At 34.9% G+C, this 24,566-nt stretch overlaps 1 protein-coding gene across 5 annotated transcripts in view; it reads left to right on the plus strand.

The window, feature by feature from the left end:
- The window catches only part of NKAIN2 (sodium/potassium transporting ATPase interacting 2), a 996,706-nt gene that overhangs the window by 455,130 nt on the left and 517,010 nt on the right, over positions 1-24,566 (plus strand). For all 5 annotated transcript variants that reach the window (XR_005790022.1, XR_005790023.1, XR_005790024.1 and 2 more), the window contains one exon: positions 13,555-13,692. Coding sequence is in view for 2 of the 5 variants with exons in the window: in XM_040474539.1 (XP_040330473.1) it covers positions 13,555-13,692 (138 nt within the window). In the remaining 3 variants the exon portion in view is untranslated. The remainder of the gene's footprint in view (positions 1-13,554; positions 13,693-24,566) is intronic.

A 24,566-nucleotide genomic window follows, 5' to 3' on the forward strand; every position in this document is an offset into this window, starting at 1 on the left:
AACTGAAAAAGCAAAAGTTCAAAACATTTTCATAAAGGAAGTAAACATGGTGACTGTGGAAACTCTTCTGGCTTCTGTTTCCTCCAAGGTGTGAGATAAGAGTCAATATTTATCGTTCCCAAACCATATGAATGAAGATCTATGGAATCATTTCAGTGCTATAGATTATGGTGTAACGCGGTGGTTTATGTTACTTGTTTTATATGCAAAATTACAAGAAATTAGTTGGCTACCAGAATTATGCAGTGCAACTCTTTTTAGACACTGGGTCAGTTAATCCAAAACCTTCCTAAAGGGGTCAAGTATAAAAAGTGCTACATGCAAACCCGACACATTTTAACTCAAACGACAAAAGACTCTTCTGTTGATGTAGGACTAAGGACTCTTCTTTGTGTGTGGAATCACTGACTGGAGTTTGACATGTGTTTTTTGCATAAAAAAATCCATAATTTATTAATTCTGAATTTTTGTTCATTGGTTTCTTTACAGTGGAATAAGAACTTAAAGACTTGTAAAATAATTTGGAAAAAGATTCCATTTGTATTATATAATTGTTTCCAACTATCCTTTAGGAACTCACCTTTATGCTTTTATGTGGCATTCATAATATGTTACACTTAGATTTTTTTTTTAATTTTTTTTCAACGTTTATTTATTTTTTGGTGACAGAGAGAGACAGAGCATGAACGGGGAAGGGGCAGAGAGAGAGGGAGACACAGAACCGGAAACAGGCTCCAGGCTCTGAGCCATCAGCCCAGAGCCTGACGCGGGGCTTGAACTCACGGACCGTGAGATCATGACCTGGCTGAAGTCGGACGCTTAACCGACTGCGCCACCCAGGCGCCCCACACTTAGATTTTTTAAAGCTATATTTTTGGACTCGTAAGTTAATCGAATATGTAATAATTAAATCTTACAGTGATGCATGTTATGAATACAATTCATATAACCAGGTTTGAGTTAGTGTTTACAGCCAGCTCTAGATAAGCTTATAACTTGAGTGGTGGAACATCATAGTTTGGTGCTTTGGACAGCTCATTAGTAAATTGGACCCCTTAAATATAGTTAGCATCTTTAAATACCTCTCCAGAGAGAAGCATCATTTCAGAGATATTGTCTAATTTATTCTCCATTGCCAATGAAACCGCGTGTCACTGGGAGATAGGAGCCTAAAAGCACTGCAATGATGTGGTACCATGCTCAGGGCTACAAAAGGTGGAAAAAGCTCTATTATTTAAAATAAAAATTTAGGCAATGTTTGTGTGGGTTCATTAACTTAATAATGAACCCACTGGAAAGGAACGGAATGATGACTTCATGAAACTAAAAAGAAAAAAAAAAATTCTTGAATCTATAACAACTAACATGCATACACATATATTCAATTTATGCATTATTATATATGCATGTATATTTATAATATCATTTGAAAGATAACATGATTGTAGTTCAAAGTTTGGATACTACACAAGTCATCTTCACCAATTAACAGCTATATGACCTTGGGAAATTAATCATTCTGCCTGGATTTTCTCATCTTTAAAATGGAGATAATAGGGGGTGCCTGCCTGGCTCAGTCTGTTAAGCACCTGACTTCATCTCAGGTCATGATCTCATGGTTCTTGCACTGACACTGTAGAGCCTGTTCAGGATTCTTTCTCTCCCTCTTGTTCTCTGCCCCTCCCCTACTTGCACTCTCTCTCAAAAATAAATAAATAAACTTAAAATAAAATAAAATGGAGATAATAGTATTGTCTACCTTATTAAGTAAGCTCATATCTGTAAATGCTTGGAATAGTGCTATGAATACTAATAATAGTATATAAAGCATGCACATGTGGACGGGGAAACCGTGTGTATGATTTAGGAGTGCTTGTAATGCTTTGAATTTTAAAGTTTCAGGTATGAAATACATTTCATAGCTTGACAGAATTTATCATTTTGAGCCTGTACCAGTTATCTATGCTACATTAATGGAGTCTATGGTAGAACTCCTAAAGCTGATAGAGAATATCATCTCTTATTACATTCACCCATGGACAGCCACAGACATTCTGTCAACAGAAAAACAAATATTATGACTGCCTCTTTTCAGAATAGCATCTCCATATCTGTGTTGAATCCAATAATATGGTTACTTTAAAGGGCACAGAAGACATGGTATTTACCATGCTAAAAATAGCATACGTCGTGACAAATTCTAAAATGCTCCTGTAGCCATCTGAAATGGTATTCTCTTGTATTCCTAGTTGCAATTTCTGATATAACTCACTGCTACAGTGACTGCCAGTACACGGTAGTGATCTTGATAACATTTCTGCTTTCATTTCAACTCTTGATTGGCCTTTAGCAGTCAGAGTAAGTGAGGCTGTCATTCCATCTCCCATCCTTATGAAATTGAATTTTATGAAAGAGACGTAACCTAGAGTTTGAGAGGTTTGATTGACAGCTTCCATATGGCTGCCTTGCTGTAGTCAAAGAGATAGTGCCCTGAAACCTCTGCTGGTGTGTTCATTTGAAGAGAAGAGCAGGTAGGAGGGAAAGGAGACAGGGAGACACCAGAGTGCAGGACATTATGATGTCCACCTCTGTTCCCTGAGATGGTACGTGTGCTTCCACCTCCAGTCCTGTTAAATATACAGCATCTACTTAACAGGGGATGCCGATGATAGCAGCAACATTATTAATTCACTGTCTCAAATGGGGGAGGGCAGGAGTATTGGAGTGGCATTGTACATTGTTTTGAATTCACAAAATATAAATCTATACAAAGATAATAAGTATTTATTAAGACCCAAACTGAAAACTGCCTACACATTGCTTCTCTGATAATGATATATGAGACGTGTTTTGGACTCTTTATCAGCTTTACAGGAAAAAAAAATATATATATATATATATGCATTTTTACCTAGTTGACAAATTTGAAACTCTCCAGATGGCAACTTTAATATGTTTAATATGATTGTGCTGTTAAAAAATAGCAATAGAATTTTCTCTAGAGACAGTCATTTGCTATGAGAAAGAAATACCGTATGATACATGAAAATAAGAACATTTCAAGCTATTTTTGTTATTTTGGCTTTTACTGAGCTCTCGATGATTTAAAAAAAAAATCTGTGCTGAACAGATGATGCTGATGATGAACTTAGCAACTTATTCTCCCCAATTCCTAAAGTCTCTTATTAAAATATAGTCAACCCTTCTCTCATCTGTTTTTCTACATATTGTTAATATTAGCCACATGGTGGGGTTTTTTTCTGTACACCTGCTACATGAGCAGTAGGAGATCCGGAAATGGGTCAGAAGCAGATAGACAGATCCATAGCAGGGGTGTCATTTGAACAGCTATACCTGGGTCTTCTTGAAGTTTTGAGAATTTCTGCCCTAAGAACCATTTCAGATATTAGGTGTCTTATAGTATAAGACTAATTCTGCCAGCCAGTGTGAAAATTGATTCATCTCATCACTGATTCCCTACCCCACACCTCAGTGGTGCCTTGGACAGTGCTTTGCATGTTCCAATACTTATAATATGTCATCAGTGCCTGTAGCATACATGATTCAAAAGTTCATGGCCATGGTCTTCTGCACTTTAAGCAGTTTCTCCCTATGTTATGAATATTTATCCCATTGGTTTATTAGCTTGAGCTTGAATCAGTTAAGACTTTGTTGTGGAGGTAACTGGAAATTTCAAGGTCAAATAAATGGATGCATTAACATTCTCATTCATACCTGTCATGGGCTTTGTGTGAGCCATGAAAACTACCTAGAACAGCTGTCATTTGGTTGATTCAGTTCTTCTGAGAAGTTAGATTTCCATTGAGTAAAATTATATACTCTGTGAAAAAAATCAAAACAATGACCCATCTATCAAGAGGACCTGAGCTGTGATCTTTTTAGGTAATTTCATATGAATACAGGGAGACCGTAAACTTAATAAATGAGAATTTGTCTATCTAGGTATGAAATCATTTCCTGACACAAGTCTACATAAATGTCGTTTTATTGTAACTTTGTGGGATTACTAGCCTACTGACTGCATCAGTAGTATAAACTTTCAGCTTATTTTATTTTCAAAAAGGTTCTGTCCTAACTGTATACTTGTCTTTAGAGTGAATTGCACAATTTGTAGAAATAGAGTAATAGTAGTAATAATGATTATTTTATGGGGTTATCATAATTGTGTGAGTTTGCAAGCCATAGAGCTATATGTAAAAGTTATTTAAAACATTTTAAAAGACATTTATTGCTGTATCTTTTTATCTTTTACCTTGTCCAAAGAACCTCTTATGTTTACTTATCAAATTAGGGAAGTATTTGGTAATAAAGTAGAAATGATTCCCTAAAATTTTGAAAGCAACAGCATCAGATTCTATTATAAGTTTCTAGTATATTCTAGTATGTTGTAAATAGTTTGTGGTTGAGAATATGGACATTGAAGTTACAATGATTAGCCCTATAATCATGGTCATGGTATCAATTTCCTCATCTGTACAATAAAGGTAATGATAGATAATCATTGTTAGAATGCATGATTTAAAAGTAATCATTAACTAAAATAGCATATCAAAGTCCTTATCATAATGCCTTGGATATAATAAGTACTCAAGTTTTAAAAATCATTATATCAGAATCCATACTCACTATTCAGAGGGCAAAGATTTGTGTTATGATAAGGAGATATTAAGTTAAATAATGTTAAATCCCTACCACTAAACATCCAATAATAGTGATTTCACACACACACAATATGGCATATCAACATAAAGATCAGGCAGTTATATGACTTGGTAAGTTCAGTTCAACAACAGTCAAACAATATTTTTGTGCTCTAGTGTCAAATTATTGTGCTTCTTCTTTAGAATGATATATTTTTAAAAATCTAGTATGTTATGCTAGTCATCAATTTGTCTTTTGATAGAATGAGTGTTAACTCATGAAATGGTTATAAATGACTATGCAGAATGAACAGCTGTGAGAAATAATAAATGGTTCTGATATCACAACAACTAGAATATTAGCTGTCATATGCAGAGTTATATATAAATGGCATTATTACACAAAAGGATGAGAAAAATTTTTAAATATACTATTTTATTCTGAGGTGGGTCAGTTAAATAACTCTATAAATTTAACCTCAAAAATATATGACTGACTGTATTTCAATAAAAATCGTAAGAAATACCATGGACTGTTTCAGTAATGCACCTTATAAGAAAAAGCACTTCTGTAATAAGCAGGAATACTTGTTTTTATTGAGTTTCTTTGAGTTCATGCCAAGTCTTTCCCATTACTTTCCTAAAAATCTTTACTGTGATTAACTATATGGAAACAGAGTTTTTTAAATAAGGTGGGGAGAGAAAAAGAAAAACATGAAAGAAATTGTGATATTTGAAGCCTATTCTTTTACATCGTACTAAAATCGATGAGATACATGGAATGTTGAATGAGGCAGGAAAAACTTCATTAAGGAAGACTCCCCCCCAGGATATTATTATTTGCAGTTGTGACTGGTAAAATATGAAACAGTTAATCGTCTCTATCTAAAATATCCTGGCAAGTCTATCAATCTAGAATATTTTTACTAAAATACCAGTGTCTGAACTTCTTATGTGTTGTTCAAATATGAATTAATTAGCAAACATGTTAGGTTGTAATTTAAGCATTGTAGTAATTATATGTATTATTATTTTGATCTTCATGCCAATCTTAAAAGTTCTGTATGACAAAAAAAAAAAAAGCTCTGTACTACAATATTCCCATTTTATAAATGAAGACACTGAGATTCATAGAGGTCAGTTGACCTCCTGTGGTCATATAGTGAGTTAGAATTTAAACAAGATTTTTCTGATTCAAAACTTGGGTCCTGAACCACTATATGTTAACTTCTGTTAAAAAAAATTTTTTTTAACATTTATTTATTTTTGAGAGACAGAGAGAGATAGAGCATTAGCAGGGGAGGGGCACAGAGTGAGGAACACACAGAATCTAAAGCAGGCTCCAGGCTCTGAGCTGATAGCACAGAGCCTGACACGCGGGGCCCAAACCCATGAACTGTGAGATCATGACCTGAGCCGAAGTCAGACACCCAACCGACTGAGCCACCCAGGCACCCCATGTTAACTTCTTTCTTTTTTTAAGTTTACTTATTTATTTTGAGAGAGAGAGCTCACGAGTGGGGTAGGGCAGAGAGAGGGAGAAAGAATTCCAAGCAGGCTCCATGCCATCAGCACAGAACCCGATGTGGGGCTCAAACCCACAGACCGTGAGATCATGACCTGAGCTGAGATCAAGAGTCAGATGCTTAACTGACTGAGCCACCCAGGCGCCCTTCCCCATGTTAACTTCTATTATAATTGAAGCCACTGGGGACAGATCTCCTTTTGGTGATGTTTTCATTATTTGTCTTTAAGGCTTATTCCTTTGTTTTGTATTTAAAGAAAAACAATTATGTGGGAGGAGACAGAAAATCCTTGGTTTAACTAAAATAGGGTAAGTTGTTATTTGTGACCCAACATCTTATCAAACACTTCACAATTTTATGTAGTAAACAAACACCTCCCCCCCCCCACACACACACAGACACACTTGAAAACTGCAGTTACTCAAGAGTTGTTAAAATTTTTCAAGTAAAACTCTGTGCATGGCTGTGTCCATATCTTACATGTATAATTATTGTAGACCCTACTTCAAGTTTATTCTCTTAACTTCATATTTGAATCGGGACTCTTGGTGAGATAAAAGATATTTGTCTCTACAATATCTCCTGCCGATAATGTCTAAAAGCTGGCATATATGTTCTCACTTGTCCACTATGAACAACACAGAGAATCTTAAGCAGGGAACATCATCAATCATATCCATACAGAATTTTGCTTTGTAATACTGTGGTATTTTAGACAATGTCGACAAGACCTCAGCATCTCAACAGTGTTGTAAAGACCCCGAAAACCTCTAAAGTCTTTACATATTTCCTGGGTTTTGACTTAAAAAGAAGAGAAACCAACATGGGGCATGCTTTTTTATTCTGGAGCAGGCAGTCCAGATTGTGCTTGAGATTACAATTCACCATAGGAGACTGCAGGGGAGGGTAAGTAACCAGAATATGGATGAGATGTAGTGTGGTGACAAACAACTAAATACATACAGACATAAGAACTGGCAGCTTTACCAAAATGGGCAGACAAGCAAGAAATAGAAAATGCACTGGGGAGTCAGGCAAGAGAATCATGAATCCGAGGCAAGATCTCAGAGTAGTGATATAGAAGTAGAGTCCTATATGGGTCAAGGAGACAGTACCAGAACTGTTTTCTTACCTCCTTCAGTGTTGTTTTAAGTTCTTTATTGGGCAAGAAACAAAAGAGTAGTTACAACTGGGAAGACACAATTGACCATACTTGACTGGAATGTAGGAGAAAGTCACAGCTATTTCTATTGACAAAATTCTGACAAACAGATGGCCATACGAGGTTCTGTCTGTCTAGAAGTTTATATAAACTTTCATAGTTCCCACAGATAAAATAAGAACTTTGGACCCATTGTGGGGACTGTTGTGCCCATTTCAGTTTTCATCATGATTTCCCCTCGTATTTCCTACTTTCTATGCTCTAATAAAGCTAATTTTGTTAGTTATCTTCTCCTGAAACCAGTGAAAAGGCAAATCCTTTCTTTATTGATTCATGAAATTCTACAACTTCATGATGACCTTTGTCATTTCCCTGAAGTTCACATGGATAACGGGGGGGGGGGGACTTTGCATAGGAGTGCTCCACTTGCCTAGCATCTCAGTCTGGGTCTGTCTTATCTCTCCTCAGATACCTGAGAGTGGAGACAGTCTAAAAGCAGGATTCCTAAAGGAGAGTAAAGACAGTGAAATGGTGAGGGTGCAGGGAGGAGAACAGGCATGTCCATAGATAATTTCAATTTCAATATATAATTTAGACACTAGAAACAATTTGGTTACTAGCATTTAATAACACACTCAAATTTCTTTTTAAATCGAGGAACCTGTGTCTACTATAATAGAATAAAAAACTATATTTTTATCCTCAAATTCTGTGTATTAGTTTTATTTCATATTGATTGTAATAACTTACAGATTACATTTTAAGGGCATAAAGTTACAGAAATATTGGGGAGAAAAATTTATTAAGAAATCTTAGTTAGTTATTCACAAAATGCAGTGTCTCAAGGAACCCAATTTTGAGTCCCACCAGTTGAAAACAGCTAGCTATAAACATCCCATTATGGCTTTTAGAAGAATATCTTAAAGTGTTCATGTACATGTAATTGCCTTGTTAATACAGCTAAATGGCAATAGCTACCTAGGAAATATGAATGATTCTCAATTTGCCATGCAAACATTTGAAGCAAACTTGCTGTAGACTGAATACTCCCATTAAGGGGTCAAATTAATTTAACAAATTATTTACTTAATTGGGTCCAGTCTTCTCAGATATAAATTGAGGAGTGTAGAGTGAGTCTCGTCCAGTTTGAAAAGTCAATACATTTATCCTAAAGAGATCTCACAGGTGCTTTTTATGAATATTTGTTGTCATTGTTAGTAAGATGAATTCTAGTTAATATACTTATAAGAAAGTTTTTGAAAACTTTTTCAGTTTAAGCGTGCTCAACTAGATAAACAGTGACTACTAAGATTCATGTTTATTATAATGCAAAAGATAGAGAAGTTTTCATATTTTAACAGTATATACGTTTATATCAAAGAGAATGAATAACATTTTTATAATATTTGGGATTTTGCAATCAGAATTTGACCCAGCATTTTCACATCTAAGGATCTAGCCTATAGATGTACCAACACACATATACAAGGTTGTTTAATGCACTCAGGTGTGTTATAGCCAAGACTTGGAAACCAAATGATTATCTGTTAAAATGGAACACTTAAGGGACACCTGGGTGGCTCTGTCGGTTGAGTGTCCAACTTTGGCTCAGGTCATGATCTCACAATTTGGGTGGTTCGAGGCCCACACAGGCTTGCTGCTGTCACCCTGCCAGTGCAGAGCCCTCCTCAGATCCTCTGTCCTCCTCTGTCTACCCCTTCTCTGCTTGCACTGTCCCCAAAATAAATAGTTTTTTAAATGGAGCACTTAATAATAAGGATATAATGTATGTGTAGGGTGCACTAATATGGAGAGACATCCACAAACATCACAAAGTGCAAGGGGAAAAACCATACCAATGCAATCCCATTTGTGTAAATAAAATTATGTGGGAAAAATTCAAGACATATATATGATAGACAAATGCCTATGTGCTGGCATCTACATACAATATTTTCCTGAAAAGCTGTGTACTTAATAGAGTTTCCTCAAATTGACGCGGTTGCTTCTGGGGAAAGAGAATAGGACTGATGGTTTCTTCAAAATTTGTTAAGTGTTTAAATGAGTGTTGTACCTTATATTTTAGGGCTGTTACAACCTCTATAACAGAGTTAGAGAAAGAGAGAAAAAATAAGTTATGGGTCAGCTTATCTATATAAAACTTACAAATAAAATTTTCTTTAATCCAAACTGAAACTCTGGTAAAAAAAAAATATTAAATTTCAAGTAGGGATTTTCCCAGGAAGAAAAGGAAAATTTAACGTGGCAAAAACCATCAATATACACAATTGCATTCATGATATCAAAGAAAAGAATAAAGTGATTATCTCAATAGATGCAGAAATAATAATTGATAAAGATTAGCTTGTGTTTATGTTAACAAATAGAAACATCATAATAATAGTAATGTAAAGGCACAGAATTCTTTATGGAAAGCAACAAGTTATGCATTAATAACAGGCTACTATGTAGAAACAAAACACAAAGAACAAAATTTACATACAGCAAAACTAACAAGCATGAGAGGGACTTATTCCATAACACTTTTTATATGAAAACGGCACACAGAAACAACAGTGGTAGAGACAGTTCCAAATTTAGGATTGTTTGGTTTACGATTCTTTGACTTTACAATGGTGTGAAAGCAATACATCTGCAGTAGAAACTGTACTTCAAATTGTGAATTTGGATCATTTCCCGGACTAGTGATATGGAGTACGATTGTCTCTAGTGATGCTAGACAAAGGCAAGGAGCCACAGCTCCCAGGTAGCTACAGATCACAAGAGTAAACAACCAGTACACTTATAAACATTCTGTACCCATACAACCATTCTGTTTTTCACTTTCAGGACAATATCGATAAATCATATGACATATTCAACACCTTATTATAAAATAGGCCTTGCGTTGGATGATGTTGTCCTATGTTGCTAATGTAACTGTTCTGAGCACATTCAAGATAGGATAAGATAACGGGTGCCTGGGTGGCTCAGTTGGTTAAGCGTCTGACTTTGGCTCAGGTCATGATCTCACAGTCCATAAGTTCGAGCCCCGTGTCAGGCTCTGTGCTGACAGCTCAGAGCCTGGAGCCTGCTTCAGATTCTGTGTCTCCCTCTCTCTCCGCCCCTCCCCTGCTCATGCTCTGTCTCTCTCTGTCTCAAAAAGAAACAAAAACATTTAAACATTTTTAAAAAAGATAAACTAAGACAGGATGTTTGGTAGGTGAAGTGTATTAAATGCATTTTGACATATGATATTTTTGACCTGTGATGGGTTTATCAGGAAGTAATGCCATTATAAGTTGAGGAAGATTTGTTTATGTTTTTCAAGGCCGTATACCTGTATTTGTATGCCAGGTAATAGAAAGCACATAAAGCAAATATATTACAGAGGGTCCAATGGGAGGAAGCAAAATAACTCTGAGAACATGGGTTGAAGGAGGCAAAAAACAAACAAACAAACAAACAAAAAAACAAAAAAACAAATTTGCCTTGACTAATGATGATATGAACTGACAACTATGATCAAAGAAATTCTCTGTATTATTCCAAAATAAGTAAGGTAAAAAGCAGCACATATCCTGTGACCAACATAGGTCTACAACATAAACTGTGAAAGCTTTTGTTTCTGGACTAGGTGTGTCACAAATCTACAACATTGGGAACATGGCCCACTGGCCATGCACAGAGCCTACTTTTTTTGTTTGTTTATTTGTTTAGTATTTACCATTCTAAGATATCAGGAGAATCACTTAGCCACCACACATCTGAGAGTCCTTAATCTGAAAAGTAAGACAATATTTACCTCTCAGACACATTGAGGTAATACATGACTGGGGATTAGCAAGGATGCCCATCACCTAAGAAATATTTTAACTAGTATCTATTCTCTTCCCTACAACCCCATAACCCTTTCAGTTATTCCACAGTTAATATAATTCCTTTTTGAAGGAATTCTTAGAAAAGACTAACTACTTCTATAAATTGTTATTCCCTTTATATTCTCTGAATTTTTCAAAAAATCTTCCCTTCTTTAGTCCCAGCTCTAAATAACAGGACCTATGATAAAGCTACTTATGGTGGCTAATAGGGTCAATCAGAAACAGGGTAAAAGCAGGAATATTATAATTGAGGAATTGCGCATTAACTTATTCAGTCTGCATAACCTTGCAAGTAATATTTGATGAAACTATTAGTTCTGTCATTAAAAAAAAGACTAATAAATGTTGACATAAATTAATTTTAGCCATGCAGAATTAGCAACTATATTATCATCTATATATTTTTTATAATTAACGATGGTACTGTTATTTTCTTCCATAATTGGTGCATTTATCGAGAGATTTCCCACTGTTTGACTAATGCGTTTCATCCTCTATACTTTTTCCCTGCTGTGTCCCCACAGTTATGATGCTCAAAATTTATAGAGTTTAGATTCCTCTTGCTGCTGTTTACATTCCTACTTACCGTTTATTCATAGGATGAGTTTAGAGAGTTCTAAGTTGGAGAGAGCTTTTATACAAATGATTAGCAGTTGCTCCGAGAACCGCCACTTATTTTTTTGGTACCATTAATAGATTCAAAAACAAGGGATACATTATACTGCCTAACATTACAAATGGGTCTCCTTTATGTGAAGTGTTGACTGCATGATAACAGTTGAAGGAATGTTTCATTAGAAGGCAGTTCAAGGTTTATGAACCTGCAGTTATGTGCAATATTATTTACGTTCCACTTTTGCAACTCTGGTGGATATTGTGGATTTAGAATATGCAAGGTAGAACAGACCTAGATTCTCTCTTTTTTTAATCATTGCCAAGATAAGTGAAAATGAAGATTTGACAAGGCTGGATTACTGTTACAGCCCTTGGTTGCCTTAGGAAACAGAAGTGTTATGCAAACAGTTGTCATGAATTTATTTTCTTTTTCAATGCCTGATGGGAATATGTGTTGTTCAGCTAAAGAAGTACAGTGGGAATATTGATCATTCAAGAAATCTTCAAACTGAGCTACAGGTATTTAATTTAAAAGCACACTGGCTGTTTTGAGAGTCAGTATGTCCTTCTGACAAGAAATATCATCAAAGCATAGTAATGTTAGTAATGTAGGGGTTTTAAAATATCCTTTTTCTTTAAAGCCTAGATTGAAAAACAACCAAAGACACTGTTGAATCTTTGTGTGGAATATCAGGTCTTTTCACAATGTTTTACTCGCAACCGTTTATTATCATTCCACCTGAGGGCAGGCAGGAAGAATAAAAGTGAGTTTATTTGATCTGATGAGAAACTTGATAGCTATCAGGTTTTACTTGTCAATATAAAATGGTACTTCTGGACTATCACAGCTTTTGTGTCATTGTTTAGTTGTTCGTTTGGTTGATTAGGTTGGTTGGTTTTGTTTTTCTTCTCTCAATCCTTAGATTTGTACCTGTGTCTTAATTGTCAAGTTGTAAACATAGATAAATGTAGGATAATTTTAAATGACCTACGTTCCTTGCTTTTATAATAGTGACACTTTTTTTTTATCTTTGCTTCTCATTGTTTTAATGTCCTTTTTGCACCCTTTTGTCTGGTTATATACGTAACTGAGTATAGCAAAAAAAGTCATTTTTGATTTATAATCCAGTATTATTTGGGTTAGAAGTCAAAGTCCTGAATTTTACAAATGAAGGATCAGTACCCCCAGAGAAGTGAAAGACTTACCTAGTCCTTTCTAGACTTAGCTAGTCTCGCAACCACAGTTAGAGGCAAATCTAAGTCCATAATCCAAGTTGGTTGACTTGCTGATGAGTTATTTTTCCTCCACATAACTCCCATTTGTTTTATTTTTCAATTTATATAATGACATTTGAGCAGATCCTAACAACATACCCTTTGTGTGGACTTTGCAAACTTGCTGGTTGATGAATTCAAGTGTTAGTGCATATGACAATATAATTTATCCTGTGACTGCACAGATGATATCCTGTGACTATGGCTTGATGCCTCCACAAAATCATTCTGAAAAGGATTGTAGCTGCCTATGGATCTACAGCCTCCATAGTGTTTCTTTGAAATATACCTGAAAATGTCAGTCTTACTGTTAAAGATAAATGCCAGATATGGTAACACAGTTATAATTGCTAATTATAATGCAATATGATCCTTTTGCCGTCTCTTCTCTCTCACCACTGTGCTTACCTCTGTACCCTGTTTTACTATTCTAGGTTTGTGTGCTGGAGAGGCAAATATTTGACTTCCTTGGATATCAGTGGGCACCTATCCTGGCAAATTTTGTACATATTATTATCGTCATTCTTGGTTTATTTGGGACTATTCAATATAGACCTCGTTACATAACAGGAGTAAGTACCCTTCCTGCTTCTTTAAAAACATTGAAATACAGATGCAAACTACAAATGTCTTGAAAATTTATATGTATGCCCTCTCTTTGAAGTACTGTTAGTTTGTTTTCCTAGTTTCAGATAATATCTACAGTAATTGGAAACGTCAAGTTTAAAACACTTGACAGTGAATGTAATCAGATTGTATTTTCATAAATTAAACTTTCAGCAAGTATTCTATTGTAATTAAAAACAAACTATGCACTTATATTTCCAAATTATAAGATGGCGTCCTTTGATTTAACACATTTGGATGGGAGTTTTTCCCATTTTAAATAATCATATTTTATAAATTGAATAAAAGTAGTTTTAAGTCAATGCAAATGAACATATAGTTTTGATGTGAAACTATTAATATATATTAGGGTTAATATTTGATACCTTTGAAAGCCAGAAGAGTCTGGATCATAGTCTCTATATTCTCCATAATTCTCTTTTTGGTTCAGAGGGAGTGTTTTGCATCTCCACTAAAGTTAAACTTACTTAACATAAAAGTGAAATCCAACTGTGTTGCTGTTGCTATGGGAACCATAACTTAGAATTTTTTACCTTTGTGTGTGCCTCAGATCTCAGCTATAGCTCTTCATTAATGTAGATTTTTTTTAGTTTCATCATTTTTTCTCTTCTATTTTTGACAAAGGAAAAGTCTATAAGCATTTATTTAAAATTATAAAGCAATTTTGTGGTAAAGGAATATATATAAGATAGTGCAGCTAGAGCTCTGCCTTGTTCAACACAAACCAGCAAGCCTTCTCGGGTTTCACAAAGGCCTCCTTCACATAAAAGATGCCCTCTTATGACCTGTTGTCTCAGTCATCTGGAACCTAGATAAAGCTCACTGATACTGAAACAGACAATGTGGTGACAGCTGGACCAAGGGATCCACTGTCTGGCTAAGGATGAGTGAGAAACCCATAGCTTGCTCCTCTGGGTGCGTGCCCAGAAATGAGCACATGTCCCCTCTAACGGTGTATAGCCACGTAAATCATGTATAATGTAGGATATGTTTTTTTGCAGGCTAAAGTTTTTCAATACACAAGATACGATAGCATGATTCATTTTCTTATATAAACTGTGATATGATCTAATATAGGGAAAAAAGTATAGCGATTGGGAATTGGTCTTCTGAAGTCATAATACTAGGATTGAAATCTTGCATCTACCATTTTTTTAATTCTTTAAACGGGCATAAACTTGCCAATTTTTAGAGTTCCTACTTTTAAAATAAAAGTAATAATTATATTAATTCATGCTTTAATTAATGAGTTATAAGCCATCATATTAATGATTCTTAATTTAACTGTTCTCTTTATTTGTGTAAATAATGTTCCTCTGATTATAATCTTTTTAAAATATAATTTATTGTCAAGTCGGCTAACATACAGTGTATATAGTGTGCTCTTAGATTGGGAGGTAGATTCAGTGATTCATTGCTTACATATAACACCCAGTGCTCATCCCACAAGTGCCCTCCTCAATGCCCATCACCCATTTTCCCCTCTCCCCCCATCCCCCATCCACCCTCAGTTTGTTCACTGTATTTAAGAGTATCTTACGGTTTGCCTCCCTCCCTCTCTGTTTGCAACTGTTTTTCCCCTTCCTTTCTCCTATGATCTTCTGTTAAGTTTCTCAAGTTCCACATATGAGTGAAAACACATGATGTCTGTCTTTCTCTGACTGACTTATTTCACTTAGCATAATACCCTCCAGTTCCTTCCACGTTGCTGCAAATGGCAGGATTTCATTCTTTCTCATTGCCAAGTAGTATTCCATTGTATATATAATCCACATGTTCTTTATCCATTCATCAATTGATGGACTTTTAGGCTCTTTCCATAATTTGGCTATTGTTGAGAGTGGTGCTATAGACATTGGGGTATATGTGCCCATATGAATCAGCACTACTGTATCCTTTGGAAAAATTCCTAGTAGTGCTATTGCTGGGTCATAGGGTAGTTCTATTTTTAATTTTTTGAGGAACCTCCACACTGTTTTTCAGAACAGCTGCACCAGTTTGCATTCCCACCAACAGTGCAAGAGGGTTCCTGTTTCTCCACATCCTCGCCAACATCTGTTGTTGCCTGAGTTGTTAATTTCAGCCACTCTGAATGGTATGAGGTGGTACCTCAGTGTGGCTGTGATTTGTATTTCCCTGATGATGAGTGATGTTGAGCATCTTTTCATGTGTCTATTGGCCATCTGGATGTCTTCTTTTGAAAAGTGTCGATTCATGTCTTCTGCCCATTTCTTAACTGGATTATTGTTTTTTGGGTGTTGAGTTTGGCAAGTGCTTTAGAGATTTTGGATACTAACCCTTTATCCAATATGTCATTTGCAAATATCTTCTCCCATTCTGTCAGTTGCTTTTTAGTTTTGTTGGTTGTTTCCTTTGCAGTCCAAAAGCTTTTTATCTTGATGAGGTCCCAATAGTTCATTTTCTGCTTTTAATTCCCTTCCCTTGGGAAACATGTCAAGCAAGAAACTGCTGTGGCTGAGGTCAAAGAGGTTGTGTCCTATTTTTTCCTCTCAGGTTTTAATGGTTTCCTGTCTCATGTTTAGGTCTTTCATCCATTTTGAATTTGTTGTTCTGTATGGTGCAAGAAAGTGGTCTAGTTTCATTCTTCTGCATGTTGCTGTCTGGTTCTCCCAGCACCATTTGCTAAAGAGACTATCTTTTTGTATTCCATTGGATACTCTTTCTGGCTTTGTCAAAGATTAGTTGGCCATACATTTGTCGGTCCAGTTCTGGGTTCTCTATTCTATTCCCTTGTTCTGTGTGTCTGTTTTTGTGCCAATACCATGCTGTCTTGATGATTATAGCTTTGTAGTAGAGGCTAAAGTCTGGCATTGTGATGCCTCCCACTTTGGTTTTCTTTTTCGACAATACTTTGGCTATTCAGGGTCTTTTGTGGTTCCATACAAATTTTAGGATTGTTTGTTCTAGCTTTGAGAAGAATGCTGGTGCAATTTTGATTGGGATTGCATTGAATGTGTAGATCGCTTTGGGTAATATTGACATTTTAACAGTACTTATTCTTCCAACCCATGAGCATGGAATGTTTTTCCATTTCTTTGTGTGTTCGATTTCCTTCATATGTTTTCAATAGTTTTCAGCATGCAGAACTTTTACATCTTTGGTTAGGTTTACTCCTAGGTATTTTATGGCTCTTGGTATAATTATAAATGGGATCAATTTCTTGATTTCTCTTTATGTTGCTTCATTATTGGTGTATAAAAATGCAACCAATTTCTGGACATTGATTTTGTATCTTGTGACTTTGCTGAATTCATGTATCAGTTGATCATAATCTTATGAATATGTCATCTCCATCTCTGATAGAGCTCTTGGAATGAATATCTAGATGTGGATCAACATTTTTGAATAGTTTCAAAACTCAGGCATTGGTTTGGAGGTGTAAGAGGAATATTCTACAGAATGTCCTTAGCACAACACTTGGCATTTAAAAAGTGGTCAATAAAGGTTAGTTATAATATGTTTCTCCTTATTGTTATTATTTTTTTTAATTTTATTTTTAAATCCAAGTTAGTTAACATATAGTGTAATCATGATTTCAGGAATAGAATTTAGGGATTCATCACTTACATATAAACCCAATGCTCATCCCAACAAGTGTCTTCCTTAATACCCATCACCCATTTAGCCCATCCCCTCCCAACACTCCTCCAGCAGCCCTCAGTTTATTCTCTGTATTTAAGAGTCTCTTATGGTTTTTCTTCTTCTCTGTTTTTATCTTGTTTTTCTTTCCCTTCCCCTATGTTAATCTGTTTCATTTCTTACATTTTACAAATGAGATAAATCATATAGTATTTGTCCTTTTCTGACTGACTTACTTTGCTTAGCATAATGCATTGTATTTCCATCCATGTTGTGGCAAATGGCAAGATTTTGTTCTTTTTGATCACCGAGCAATATTCCATCGTGTGTGTGTGTGTGTGTGTGTGTGTGTGTGTGTGTACACACATCTTCTTTATCCTTTCAGCAGAAGGACATTTGGGCTCTTTCCATAATTTGGCTAATATTTATAGTGCTGCTATAAACATTGGGGTGTGTCAGCCTCTTTGAATCAGCATTTTTGTATCCTTTCGATAAATACCTAGTAGTGCAATTGCTGGGTTGTAGGGTAGCTGTATATTTTTAAGTGGTCAATAAAGGTTAGCTATATGTTTCTCCTTATTGTTGTTATTATTACTTGAAATGATACCAAACTTCATAGACTAGTAATAGGCTGGCAAGCAGTTTAAAATAGAGCAAAGTGTTCTAAGCTATTGGGTGAACTATTTATTCCCCATTTATTTCAGGCTGCTACAACGTTTAAAACAATTTTGTAGGATTCCTATGTATCAAAGGACAATCCCATCTTTTTAGGTAAAATACATACCAACAGATATTTTCAAGACAGACTGTTTGAGAGTAAAGATGCATGAGCTGAGAGTTAAGATGCCATGGGACACCTTTAAGATTGTTAGATATTTTATATAGCTAAAAGAGCCTCTGAAATCTTTCTGAGGTCTCAACAGTGTGTTTTAGAGCTATATGTTTGATTTGATCTTGATTAGCAAACAGCATTTTGAATTTCATCTAGAGACAGTATCTTACATGGAAAACCTCTTGCCAGCTGGAGATACTAGAAATGTGAAACTTATTTTCCAACTCCCCAAATCCTGAGTTGGAAATAATATCCTCTAAATTCTGCTTAAAACCTGAATTGTTCTTTCTTTACCTCATCTCTCTCTTACAATATAATATTATATGTGGCTAAAAGATGACAACACTGTCCGCTGTTTGATCGGAAGTCCCCTTAGCCAGATCCACAAGTTGTTAGGTATATTTTCTGTCTTCCAGTATTGCAGCAAATGGTCAAGTTAATTGTTCTGATAGCAATTTATTATGAATCCTTTTTTTTTCTCCAGTCCTCAAAAACAACTTTCTTACTGCCCTCCTTCCTGTCTTCAATGAGATCTCTTCACTGCCCTTCTGGCTTCCACCTACTACCATTTCTCAAAACTAATACTGTGTTTTAAGTTTCTATAATAATATCATTTGAGTTTTGGTACCAGTCCGTTTTAGTTATTTATTTCTGCATATTTTCTGTACAGCAGATTTCTGTATAATCAAATTAATGGGATCTAATTTCCATGATGCCATATTAAAGGTCAAAAGTCGATTCAGGAAAATAGAGATTTCACCATCAAAATGGAATTAAGATTTTTAGTTTCCCTAAAGATAGCAAGAGGAATTAAAACTAAAAGAAACTTGAGGGGTGCCTGGGTGGCTCAGTTGGTTAAGCATCTGACTCTTGGTTTTGACTCAGGCCATGATCTCACTCTGTTGCCAAGGCGGAACTACTTGCTATTTTCTCTTTCCCCTTCCTCTCTACCCCTTCCCCCCTTGCTCACTCAGTCTCTCTCTCTCAAAAATAAATAAATATAAACTTAAAAAAAAGAGGGGCATCTGGGTGGCCAGTTAAGTGTCCGACTTCAGCTCAAGTCAGGATCTCATGGTTTATGAGTTCGAACCCCATGTTGGGGTCTGTGCTGATAGTGCAGAGCCTGCTTAAGATTCTCTCTCTCCCTCTCTCTCTGCCTCCTCCTCTAGTCACTCTCTCTCTCTTTCAAAATAAATGAATAAACTTAAAAAACAACTTGAATGGAATTATGGATATCAGAAATTCTGATCATTGAAGAATCTGTATTTAGCAGAAAAAATGTATAATTGGGGGCAAGCTGTAACTAACATTAATATATTGCTGCACTTGAGTAATTTCCAACAATCTCTGTGCACTGGAGACTTAGATACGAACAGTGAAATTTATTTTTCTCTCTCCTGGAAATGTAGGTCTTTATTATTTTTTTGTTTGCCATATTATATGTTTGCATTATTAAACAATTAAGTATAAAAATAAAAACATTCACAATTTTACAATTGAAAACTATTATTAATATTTCTGCATATTCCCTTCATGTATGTGCAAATGAAACATGTCAGATTATGTTACATCTCAAATATGTCATCATTTCTTTAACATTCTATCAAACAGTTATAAAATTCATATGGATATTGTTCATTTAACCTTTTACATTCTTATTTATCATACTCTATAACAATATATACTATATATTGTGGTATGTTATATATTATATATTACATGATTTCCATTTTTATGATAGATAATTCCATATAATCATTTCTGTTAAAATGCTCTCCTCTTTATTTGTGATTTCATTCATTAGGAGCAATATCTCAGTATAGTTGAATCATTTTAATTTTAATCATTGTTTAAATCACCTTAAACAATTTTAAGGTTCTTAGTATATAATTGACAGTTACCTATCCAAAATTAGTTTACTGAATTATCCTCCCACAAATGTGCAGTGTAGTCTATTTTACTGCGCTCTTGCTAACCCTGAATATTATCTGTTCTCATATTTATCAGTCTTATAGAAAAGAAATGTCATTTTTGTTTTGAATTGCATTACTTATCTTCACAGAGTTGAACTTTTTCATGCGTTCATTAGCCATTTTCCACTTTGATATCCTTTTTTAGGGGGGTTGTCTTTGGCTTGGATTTATTTATCTTTACTCATTTTTTTGGAGTCAGCGTTTATCATAACAATTTTTATGTATTGTTTTATGTATTGATCACATAGTAAAGATATTTATCCTTTATCATAAATTTTTATTTGGGATGTTTGTTATTTTTTTCTTATTGAAATAAACATGTCCCTTTGTGATATTTTCTATTGCTTTAAAAATTATAAAATTTAAATTTCATTTTGAAAAGTTTAATGATAAGGCTTCATTATCCTTAGTTCTGATTTTGATAAAACAAAAAGGCAGACAGAGCCCCTGAAATGGAGTCTTAGGAAAATGTGTGCCTTTTCACATTTGTTATTTGTAGAGTTTCAAATTATTGATGGAACATTTTATTCTATTTAATTGGGAAAAAATGATAAAATAATAGCATGTGACATCCTCTGAAACACTGAGCACAGTAGCAATAAATCCAATTTAGAAAATATTGGCAATGAGTTTTGTTTCCTTTACTAATCTCTCACATAAGAGTAAAGAAGAAATATTTAAAACAGGTAACTGGAACAAGAACTCAATAGTACCCTTTGAGGGTCTCTGGCATTTCAAGGAATGTAATATGTTGAAGGAAAATAAAATAGATGATTTCTTTTCTTTTTTTTTTTTTAACGTTTATTTATATTTTTGGGACAGAGAGAGACAGAGCATGAACGGGGGAGGGGCAGAGAGAGAGGGAGACACAGAATCAGAAACAGGCTCCAGGCTCTGAGCCATCAGTCCAGAGCCCGACGCGGGGCTCGAACTCACAGACCACGAGACCGTGACCTGTCGGACGCTTAACCAACTGCGCCACCCAGGCGCCCCTAAAATAGATGATTTCAATACTAAGCAAAGGAAATCTGAAGCCATAGAAAGCCTGTGTTTTGTATAATTCTTGGCAACATCAAGTCTCCCCAAAAAAACCCAGTTAACTCTGGGTGTAATTTATAAATGCATACATATAAATGGCTCCCGTGAAAGTATTTCCTCATGTCATAAGTGAAATTGTTCAGCACATCTTTATTTGGGCTAAAGATACAGACAAGCAGGATGTGATTTGGGTTATTCAGTTTATTAGTTAATGACCAAAAAATGTTAATGAGTTGTAGTGCTCTAAGTAGTATAAAGTAATCTGAGGACTCTGTAGGTTCCTAACTGCTAAAGGCATGGCAATTTTCTTGGTGATATTACCAGAGGACATGTTGCTGTAATGTTCAAAAATATTTCTTTCTTTTTCCTTCCTTTGTACCTTCCTCCCTACCTTTTTTCCTACCTTCATTCCTATCTTCCCACCGTTTAGTTTTCTACCATCTTTCCATCCTTTCTCTTTTACTCCCTTCCTCCCCACTTTCATTATTTCTACTTAATTATTTTGTAAGAAAATAGAATATCTTATTTAGCTTGAACCTACTGGCTTGATCAAGGAAACCCAGTCCTAAAACTAGAAATAAATTTAAAATAGCTACAAATCCGTTACTGAAATTTCATAAAAACAGAGAAAAATATAGCATACTAAGATCACAGTAGTATTTATAAGAATCAGGTTGTTGTTGTTATTGTTGTTGTTGTTGTTTACCACTTCTATTTCCCTCGACAGATGCTCTTAGACATCTTCCTCTACAAGTCCTATGAACCTCACATTAACTTTACAAAATTTTTGTTCAACTTCAGATGCCTAGGAAATAGCAGAGTTAGGATGTAGTCCCGAGTCCCACTAACCGCCAAACCCATGCTCTTAACACCTGTACTGAATTGCCTCTTAGGAGCACAGTACAGAGGGCCACAATCTATCTGACAAATGGAAACAAGTTTTGTTAAGTTGTTAGAAAATTTAAAATCCATTATGGCATTTGCAATTTGTAAAGCACTTAGATTTTAAATTGTAGTCTGTCATCCCTCTATTAAGGATTATGTTTTTAGCTCTGTATTTAATGAGGAAATGACCTCATGTCTCAAGAATTAAGAACAGAAAACATAGTGATGGATATTTTATTCTTGCAGAGTAACAGCATCACAGGGTATCCTTAATTTCCAGAAATAGTGATTTGGACTGGTGCTTTTTTTCTTTTCTTATAGTAATCAGCATTTTGATGATGGTGATAATTCACATATCTGTATATATAATTTATATCTAATATATATTAATTAAAGGCAAAGTATCTCTTTGCACATCTGTTATTGGTAAGGAGCTTTAAATAATTGATAAGAGAATTTTTGTCTATGTAATTGAAAAAATACCCATATTGTGTATTGTCCATATTGTTTGGTAAAATATGTATTAATGTATGTTATCATATGTAGTGCAGAGTTTTTTCATGACATCAGATTAGACTGCAATAGCTAATCCTAAAATCAAATGAATATAAATGATTGGGATGCTTTCCTGTTTGTTTTTTTTTACCTGAAAAAGCAAGTGATTAAAATAATGTGGGTAAAGCTAATTTGCTATAATAGGGTTATGGTTAGAAAAAGAAGCCAATATTCATTCATCTTTATCCCTTGTGTTTTAAGAATGATAAACTATTAGACTATGTCATTATACCCATTCTACTCATTATTTCAAAATAATAAAGAAAATAATTGTGTACTCTTTTTAGTTAATGCATTAAACTTTTAAATGGTAATTTCTGACCATTTTTGAGAACTACAGTTCAATTTGGCTACTCTGTCTCAATAGTACATTTTTTTTTCAAAATATTTACATGTGCTTCTTAATGAGTATTGATTTGTGAATTGACACACATCCTTCTTCCCATTGAGGAGGAGGGCACAGCATTAGGAACACAACAATGAAGCAATTTCAGACAAGACTCACCTGCTTTGACTTCCTTGATTTTCTTCTCTTGCGCTAACATGCTAAAGAAAGAAACGGCATGTCATCCTGGGCAAGGCCTGAGAGCCACATGACCGAAGCACCAAAAGACAAAGCTGTGGTCCATTTTGTAAAACATTCTGATATGACAGTTTGGGGAATGTGTAGATACCGTAGGAGATCAGCAAAAAAGCAGGAAAGCAGATAGTCACATACACAACTTGTATGGAAAAAAAAATCCCTAAATTTCTCGAATTTTCTTTTTTTTTTAACATTTATTTATTTTAACATTTATTTATTTAACACACATGGGGGAGGGGCAGAGAGAGGGGGACAGAGGATGGGAATCAGTGCTGACAGGCTGACAGCCGCAAGCCCAATGTGGGGCTCAAACTCATGAGTGGGAGATCATGACCTGAACCGAAGTCAGATGCTCAACCGACTGAGCCACCCAGAGACCCACCCAGGGCTGTAAGTTGAATTTTTATGGTTCATGGGGCTCAGGCCTTGACATAGAATATAACCAACAGTAATAAATAAGAAGCACTTAGTATGTCCTATTTCTGGGTCATATGCTTTTTTAAGTTTTTACTGCTTAATTTCTTTAATAATGTTACCTCCTAAAAATGTGTGCATCCCTTGCAGCCATTTCTAGGAAGTTATTAATCTCTGTACAAGCAGTTGTTTTTCCTCTTTCATTCATTTTTTTCTCAGAGAAAAAAATATCCAAAAGAAAACTTATTGCTGCTAAAGCATTAAAAATGCACACTTTCTGTGTTCAGGACAGAAAATCAATGTAGATTAAAGATGAAGAGACTTGAGATAGTAGTAAATTAACAATGCTTCTAATGACTTAGAGTAGTTGTGAAAATATGTCTTTTCCCATAAGCCTGGGAAGGGGAAAAAAACATCATTACACATTTTATGGATTTAGCCTGTAGTCCTAAAATAAATGTAATCATACAACATGGTAAATGCAATTTATTCTTAAAAGGAAGTGTTCCCTTGGGTAAGTGTGGGTCATTTGTTCTACAAGAAGATACTTTGTGCTCTCATCCTGGTGTTAGGCTGCGACTAAAGATTTATAGAATGTGGTAAATAAAAGTAATTACCTTTTGACAGTCTAAATTCATTGTAAATCATCTAATAATTTTTGGGAAAAAATTTAAGAAGAAACATGTTGTGATATATATGTTTATATTTCTTTTAAAAATCTAGTTACTTCAGGTATATATTTTATAGAATCAAATAACCAAATTGGATTTATGACAAAATATAAGTCCTTTTTCTTACCTCTTTCCAGCTGGTCCTAATCTTTTTATAGTTCTTCTGGGATAGAAAGATAGATTGACCTATACCTATACTTATACTTATACCTATACCTATACCTATACCTATACCTATACCTATACCTATACCTATACCTATACCTAT

Source organism: Herpailurus yagouaroundi, unplaced genomic scaffold (assembly GCF_014898765.1).
Source record: "Herpailurus yagouaroundi ecotype Mexico unplaced genomic scaffold, PumYag 139, whole genome shotgun sequence".
Lineage (NCBI taxonomy): Eukaryota > Metazoa > Chordata > Mammalia > Carnivora > Felidae > Herpailurus > Herpailurus yagouaroundi.